Source organism: Nansenia antarctica (assembly GCF_963989245.1).
Source record: "Nansenia antarctica genome assembly, chromosome: 13".
In the NCBI taxonomy this organism is placed as follows: Eukaryota; Metazoa; Chordata; class Actinopteri; order Argentiniformes; family Microstomatidae; genus Nansenia; species Nansenia antarctica.
Genome location: NC_137683.1, coordinates 17,818,121 through 17,826,529, shown reverse-complemented (window position 1 = coordinate 17,826,529; position 8,409 = coordinate 17,818,121). Strand labels below are relative to the sequence as shown.

General features: G+C 42.0%; 1 protein-coding gene across 1 annotated transcript; it reads left to right on the top strand.

Moving 5' to 3' along the window:
• The first annotated feature begins 240 nt into the window (after positions 1-240).
• LOC308169789 (E3 ubiquitin-protein ligase rnf168-like) lies at positions 241-7,821 on the top strand. Its single transcript, XM_080544536.1, has 7 exons — positions 241-695; positions 1,127-1,503; positions 2,645-2,715; positions 3,046-3,276; positions 4,635-4,732; positions 6,711-6,768; positions 6,908-7,821. Exons 1-7 carry the CDS (start codon positions 646-648, stop codon positions 7,475-7,477), a joined length of 1,455 nt encoding a protein of 484 aa, XP_080400662.1. The 5' UTR covers positions 241-645; the 3' UTR covers positions 7,478-7,821.
• The last annotated feature ends 588 nt before the right edge of the window (positions 7,822-8,409 follow it).

Genomic DNA, 8,409 nt, shown 5'->3' with positions numbered 1-8,409 from the left:
TTTATACAAATGTCACTTAAATATAAACAAATGTGAATTATTGTTAATGTTTAGAGAGGTGTTTTTCATAAAGCATGAATAATTCCGTGACCCGGACGTACTTTGTCATGTGGCTGGAAAGACGTACGTGACGTAAACTGTTTATCACGGAGGTCCATATTTGTCTATTTTCCCGGGATTTCTTCTTCATATCGTAGTTATCTAACTCTTTTTTTTTATCTGCTCACGAGTCTGTCAGAATCATAGCGTGGGAGTCAGTGTAAGTTATGAAGTCGTTTCTGAATAATCTTTTAACTTAAAATTCAGCTCGCTTTTTCCATTTGCTGACTGGAGCACCCAGCTAGCTCGCTACGCTAACACTTCTGTTTGGCACAGCAAATACGTTCTATCATCTGTCGTTTTAGTAAGAGTAACATATTTGTAGCAGTGTCTTTTCTATTTGTTTACTGTTCCATTTGATAATCTCTTAGTTATTATTGTATATTACAGTCAGAGAGATAGTTAGCTAACCTCCAGTTACCAGGACTACCATCTAGCCAGGCAGAACCACCGTCCTGGTCTAGTCTGGAGCAACAAAATGGCGTGACTGTTGATAGTCACTGCTGTCACACTGTCACACAGTCACACACACTAACAAGTTGTCACATGTCGAAACCTTTGTTGGCAAACAGATTTCGTGGAGTTGGTATTTTACGGTAAGTAACGGTGCTCTGTTTATCTGCGCTCAATCTATGTAGATATCCTTGACATATTATGAATGAATGAATGAATGAATTTATTGTCATTGTAACAGGTACAACGAAATTAAATGCAAGCCCTAGGTGCTAACAATCAGCACAGTCCTAACTAAGATAATACAAAAAAGAATGAGACATACATAGGGGGGTAAGTGATCGGTAGGAATCTGAGAATGTATCTAGTAGTATGTAAACGTATATGCTTATGTACACTATATGGCCTATTCACAGGGGGGAGTTAGCATGTAACTGTGTACTTTTGTAAACATATAAACGTGAACTAGTAACTTATATACAGTATATGAAAATCTAACACAAGAATGCCAACCAAATCACCTTACTCAGAATGTTATTTCGACTGTAACCTCTGGGCATTTGGTTTTACACAGAAGTATAGGACGGAGCAAAAAACTACAGGAACGTGGAGGGATGCCCCCAGTGTCTGAGGACGAGGTGGCTGTGACAGAGGAAGGGGAGGGGGGCTTGTTGTCTCGGGATGACTGCCTCTGCCCAGTCTGCCTGGAGGTGTTCATGGAGCCGGTGACACTGCCGTGCGCCCACAGCTTCTGCAAGCCCTGCTTCCAGGAGACGGTGGAAAAGGCCAACCTGTGCTGCCCGCTGTGTCGCAAGAGGGTGTCCACGTGGGCGAGGCATAACAGCAGGAACAAGACGCTGGTCAACGACGCGCTGTGGCGGCGGGTGCAGGCGGCGTTTCCTCTGCAGTGCCAGCGGAGGATCAGCGGTGAAGAGGATGAGGAGGAAAGCAGTGAGTGCCAGTTTCATCCAACTCTTATGTTTTATTCCGTTTTGTTTTAGCCTTAGTGAATTGGACTGGAGTAATTGATCCGGCAGGCCTAGGGCTGGTTTGACAGACAAGGCTTAAGCCTAATCCCAAACTAAAAAGCATCTTCAATGGCGATTTGACATTTGTTATTCTTTTTCTGAGTGGGGCAGTCCCACTCATATTTTTCATTTTATTGGATAGGGATATTGAACTCACTGAAGGTAGACAGGAAAGCAAGGAGGAGAGGGCATGTCAGCAGGGCATGAGCTGAACCCATGCCAACATGGGCATATGTGTGCACTATAGACTACGGTGCTAGACCACTGGACCACCCCAGGCCACAATCAAGATTTCACATTGAGGGCCAGTTTCACAGACAAGGCTTAAGCCTAATCCTGGACTAAAAAGCATCTTCAATGGAGATTTTACATTGAAAGTGTGATTTAGTCCAGGACTAGGCTTAAGCCTTGTCTGTGAAACCGGCCCTGAAAGTTTGATTTAGTCCAGGACTAGCCTTGTCTGTGAAACCGGCCCTATATTTTGCCCCTCCATTTTCTTTTAGCCTGTGAATTGGACCGGAGTAATTGCCCCTCTGCAAAGTCCTCTTTAGTTTTTCAGCTAATTTGTTGCAATTTTACTCTAGGATGAGAACTTTCCATAAATCCTAAAAGTCAACAGAAATGATCATTTAAAACCTTCAGTTTATAATTTAAAATAAACATATTTTATATGTTTTTAAAGTCTTTCCCCCGGACCCCACTAGTGTTTCCCCAGCTCACACATGCTTCTCACCTTTTCCTCCCCTAACCAGTTTGCCTTCTATACAGCATCCTGGGTGTGCTATAGATAAATAGGTACTTAATGTTCTTTATACTTTCAGGTGTTACATCAGCTCACTTCACCAACAACAACAACAACAACAACAACAACAACAACATAAAGTGACAATTGAATAATAGGCTAAATAAAATAGCTAAGAATACAAAATAAAGATAGACCAATAGACATTTGGGACCTTATATACAGTAGCTATATTCTACATAAAAGTGTGAAGGAAGGATTTCTTTTATTTGCAATGACTTGGTGAGGTTGGCTGACCTGTCGTTCCTCTCTCTGCTCTCAGCGTTGGGTTCCAGACCCAGAGTCAGCCAGCCAGGAGAGGTGCGGAGGGAGTACGAAGACCAAATCAGCAAGGTCAGCACTCTCAGGGTGTATAACTGCTGATTACCGTGTGTGTGTGTGTTTCTGTCTATGTGTAATAATAATAATAATAATAATAATAATAATAATAATAATAATAATAATACAAATACATTACATTTGTATAACATGTAAAAACAATATGAAAATAAACAAATATAAGAGGACATTATTTAACTGCTTATTTACTAAATAACTGCTGATTATTACACAACTGCTGATTGCTGTATAACTGCTGATTATTATATAACTGCTTATTTACCTAAATAACTGCTGATTGCTGTATAACTGCTGCCAATCACTCACGTTTTAAACGGTTGGCAGCTGGCCGAGGAGAAGCGTGCTGTGGAGGAGGAGGAGAGGAAGGCCAGTGAGGAGTACATCCAGGAGGAGGCACGTCTGGCCGAGGAGAAGCGTGCTGTGGAGGAGGAGGAGTGGAAGGCCAGTGAGGAGTACATCCAGGAGGAGGCACGTCTGGCCGAGGAGAGGAGGAGAGAAGAGGAGAGGCACCTGAAGACTGATGAAACCCTGGCCAGACTGCTCAGCCAGGAGTTGGTAGGTTGTAATAGTACATTAGCAATGAGCATTTATTTCCTTTTTTACCTTTTCTTCTAACAATGTATGCTATATTTTTTACGTTTTTTCTTTTCTGAGTGGGTCAGTCCCATTCCCATTGAACCCATGCCGACATGGGCATATATGTGTGCACGGTAGACAGCAGTGCTAGACCACTGGACCACCCCAGGTCACGTATATGATACATTTGATGTAATATGCAGTGTCCTCCATAAGTATTGCGACAGTGAAGCATTTTTCTTTTCATTTTTCTCTTCCAAACGTTTGTATTTGAAATCAAACAATTACTATGAGGTTAGAGTAAAGATTCTCAGCTTTTATCTGATGGTATTTGTGTACATATTGGTTTCACCATTTAGAAATGACAACAATTAGAAACATAGCCAAAACTAGGCTTAACAAAATCAACTATTTGGAACATGGATTATTCCTACTAAAGCCAGCGAGGGATTTGGCTAGACTGGGTAGAATCTTGTTGGACGTGTGAACTCAGTACAGACGACCTATGTATAGCTGCAAAAATTATTTACTCTAATAATAACACTAACTACAACAAACAAAAGCCGTGAGTATGGCTACACGGTCAAAAACTGTGTGCCCATCCCAGTCTGCAAATACCTACACCTGTCCTGGTGAGTTCACCTTAAATGCTTTCCTGCACCCATGCTCCACCCAGTGTTCACAAATAAGTATTACAACAAATTAAACAAATAGTCATCCATACACACATAATGGCTGCAACATGGATCATTAAAAAGAAAGCAAGGCAAGGCAAAGTGAAAGTGCTTTCTTTATTTTTAATGATGTTACAAACTGTAGATTTTGGAAAGCCTAGAATCAATACTACACGTCTTATGACTGCATAAATGATGTGACGGAACACACCTGACTAACCAGAAACACCTGTCAAGACAATTTCCTGATACTTTAGATGCTGAAATAGGGAGACTATGTATAAAAAGGGTTGTAATTTCGAAATGTTTGATTTGATTTGATTTAAGGATCCCCATTAGAAGCACACAGATGTACCTCTAGTCTTCCTGTGGTCCTGAACATACACAATACAGACATAATAAATGTACAGTCTACAAAAGATAAAAAGACACTCAGTCAAGCTAAGTGTCTATAGTAAAAACATAGAGTACGGGACTATATTGACAATCGACATACCAATTGTGAGCAATACCGACATGTGGAATAATCAGGTACAATCAGCTGTACAGCAGTACAGGTATAGTAAATTGTACAACAGTACAACTAAGCTCACAAAACAAGAGAAAAATGTATAACTTGCACGCACACAGATGGGATCCCTTCTCATGTTGTCTTCTCTTCAGAACCGAAGCCCGATCTCAGAGTCTCAGAAGAACATGCGACCCAATGTCATCACTCCCACCAGGAAGAGGAACCGCGCCGCTGTATGTTACATAGAGAAGTGAGTCTCAAGTCCTGGTCAGAGTTATTATTATTAAATTACAAGCACCATGCACACACACACACACACACACATATATATAAATATGTCTGCTTGTATGTACAGTGCATTCGGAAAGTATTCATACCCCTTCACTCTTTCCGCATTTTGTTGTGTTATAGACTCAATTTAAAATGAATTAAATTAAAAGAATTTGCCATCAATCCACACACAATACCCCAGAATGATAAAGTGAAAACATATTTTTTTTAAATGTTAGTAAAAAAAATACACCATGTACGTAAGTATTCAGACCCTTTTCAATGACACTCTTAAAATTAGCTAAAATGCAAACATGTCATCAACAAATGACTCAATAGGTTGAATTGAGTCCATCTGAGTGGTTAATGTCATTTTGGAATGAATATCTTTGTTTTTATAGGGTCTCTAATTTGCATAGGAATCAATAACACTGTCAAGTAACAACTGCTGGAGCGAGGAACCAATTAAAAGAATGTCTTGACCTGACCGTAGACCCCCTGGGCATGGTGTGTGGTAGTTTTGGTCTCAGTGTCTGTTCAGAAGGCAGTCGGTCATAGCTACTACTATGCCACCTTATGTTGTTCCTATTGTCTTTTTCTATTATTATTGTTGAGGAGTTGCATTGTTGAGGAGTTGCTTCCCCTAAAGAATTTAATTGCATTGTATCTAGTATATTGTGTACGTAACTAGGGGTGGGACGATTAGAAAATGTCATGTCACGATTATCGTGGGCAAAATAATCGCGATCCACGATATTATCGCGAGAATTAAAAAATAAACTAAAATAAAAATGTTTTTATTTTGTATTTTTTTAATGCCAATAAAACACACTGTAATCACTTTAACTTAGATTTTGTTGTATTTTTAGGACATTTTAAGTCAGTAATTCAAATTCAGATTCTAGTGGCCATAATCCGGGTCCTTAAGAAAGAGCAATTCCTTTTCGGCCAATCAGCACCTTTCATTAACGTACCCAAGGAAGTTTAAAGAACGCACTCCCAGTGTTGCCAACTTCCAGAGCCCCTTGGCGACTTAATTAGTCAAAAGCGACCAGCGACAAATCTAACTTCCTTTTCTGGTCATTTGGGGAATTACTGTAAAGCATCTAACATATCCTGTATTCCACGGTTCACGTTACAACCGAGCTCAGGAGAGACGAGTAGGGATACAGTCTATGGCGAGCGAGGGTTGCCGTCTCCTCTCTCCCTCAACACTCACTCCCGCGGCCAGTCTGATAGCAGCCGCGGGGAGCATACCGTTGTTCCCCGGGTCCTCGCGGGGGGTTCGGGCAAAGTTCGGGAAATAACGGACGGTTGTCATGTGTTTATACAGCATGGATGTTACGTGCCTAATGCCTTTGATGCGCATACTTGCTACTTGCCGCTTTAATCATTGTATTTAGCCTATAGCACAAGTCATGCATTGAATGTAACCTCAAGTGCTGAACAGTATTAAGTAAACCACAATATATTTGCTAAAGCTTAGGGGCGACCGTGCCTTTTGCAGCCATAGACTGTCACTGCCTGGTAATAACAAGGAAGGCCAATGACAGTATCCCGTCTAAAGTTTTTCACCAGCCATGGTGAGTAGGCTAGCATACGTTACCTAGTGACTGACTGACAAGGCTGACTTGACAGTAACGTTACCCATGCAGGCTGAACAATAGCGCGAGACAAGTTCTGTGAGGATATTCGCGCGCGGCTCATGTGAGGAATTGCAATTATATTACAGTAACAGTCGCTAACTTGACTGCAAAAGTAATGTAGCCTAGGCTGAAAAATAGCGCCAGACATTTGTTAAACACAGTTTATTCATAACATACGATTATGACGATTATTCAAATAATTTAAATTCTCCACGATTAAGTTATCGCGGGTGTTTTTATCGCGATTAACGATAAAAACGATAATCGTCCCATCCCTATACTAATACAATTTGATTTGAATTCTGTCCTCAGATACTTGATACGCCCTTTTCCACAAAAACACAGTGGCTCCGAAACCAGTTCCAACAAGGTGGGTCTCCAAGTCTCTTGGATGCTTATTCACTCAGCATTCATCTATTACACACATTTCGCTTTATTTAGTCCAAAATAACTGACGTGATTCTCAAAGTTTCTTAACTTCTGTTTATTACACCTCCGTTCCATTGAAGGAAAACATCCACCACTCCGACGTGAAGCCTCGGCCCTCAAAGGACCTTCCAGAGTGCCCGACGCCCTCGCTGGACATCCCTGGCAGACAGGAGAGCGCCAGGGTGCAGTGTGAGCCCACAGCTTCAGCGGAAGTCACAGACCATCCAACCGATGACCCCTTGTTAAAACAGACACTACCCCCCGTCCACACCACGCCGCAAGAAAGGGGGGCTTCGACTAAAAGAAAGAGCTGTGACATTGAGCTGAGTGGGGAGGGAGATATGTCCAGTGAGAGGCCATGCTGTTCCTCATCCCTTCCCCAGCGTGTGGAGCCTAAACCAGCCCCGGGAGAGGCCCTACTGTTCCAGGAGCTGGCCCAGAGGGAGGAGGAGCAGCTGTTCAGACGCAGGCAGCAGGAGGAAGAGGACAAGCATCTGGCTCTCCAGTTGCAGAAGCAGCTGAACCGAGAGGACACCCTCCGTGCCGCTGTGGACCGCAGCAAAGGCTCCAAAGACCAGTACCAGCTTCGCCAGAACCCCGCCAGGCACTTTACCCCCGGCTCCGCCGCTCACTCTGCGGAGAAGCAGTAAGCAGGCCACCCTCACTGAGATGTTCCCAAGTTTAGGCAGCTGATTCCTGGGTTTCTTGACCGTCAGGACTGACCCCCCCTTCACCCCATTCCTCTCACAACTCATAATTTAGTTTTAATATACACAGTAATAGACAGGCTCGGATGTTTAGTTGTTGAAATAAGGGGTCTTAGTTCTATCAGAAGCACGGTTGTACAGAGTAAGTGTCCTTGGATTTCACTCTGGTGTATAAAGCTGAAAATAGCGGCTGGATCAGCAGAGGTTGTTATGAAAGGATGTTGCTGTCATGACGAGTTCATGTTACTTTTTTGAAGAAAATTTTGAATAAAAGACCAACTTTGAGAGTCTGTCTTGTGTTGTCATTGTTTCCATGTCATTTGGGAAATCAGGAATCAGGAAATTGTTCTAGGCTACTTTTCACAACAGGGCTTCTTATGATGATTCTGTGTTCTTTTCCCACAAAGCTTAAACTCATTTAGTGCTGAGGATGAATAAAGTCACTCAAATTGTCAACATTCTGGAGTGCCAAGGGTGACTTTATTCACCAAAAAGGCATAAATGATGGTGCTTCATTTTGTAGCCAACCAAAGTGTTGTTGCTAGGTAAATACCACATAGAACACTGGGGCTTTTTAGTTTGTTTATGTTTTTGGCATTTAGCAGACTCCTTATTCCAAAGCGACTTACAATCAATACATTTGACTAGGCAAGTGAATCATCAATTCACCAGTCGTAGCAGGAAGAGTAATCTAGCTCAGGCTAGCGGCCATTGGCAGTTGTCATGATAAAAGATTATTATTATTATTATTTATTTTTTAAATAAAGACACTGGAGAAACAGTACAAGGGGGTAGTAGAAATCATAGAGGAAAGCAGTAGATGTCTCAGGAGGTTTGTACTGCATGTGCCATGTTTCTCTGGCTCAGTTGGTAGA

Excerpts from the sequence above, each read along its gene's own strand:
- LOC308169789 (XM_080544536.1), top strand. The coding sequence starts at position 646 with ATGTCGAAACCTTTGTTGGCAAACAGATTTCGTGGAGTTGGTATTTTA. Across the intron at positions 1,504-2,644 it reads AGAGGATGAGGAGGAAAGCA|CGTTGGGTTCCAGACCCAGA; the intron begins GTGAGTGCCAGT and ends CTCTGCTCTCAG. Across the intron at positions 6,769-6,907 it reads CCGAAACCAGTTCCAACAAG|GAAAACATCCACCACTCCGA; the intron begins GTGGGTCTCCAA and ends GTTCCATTGAAG.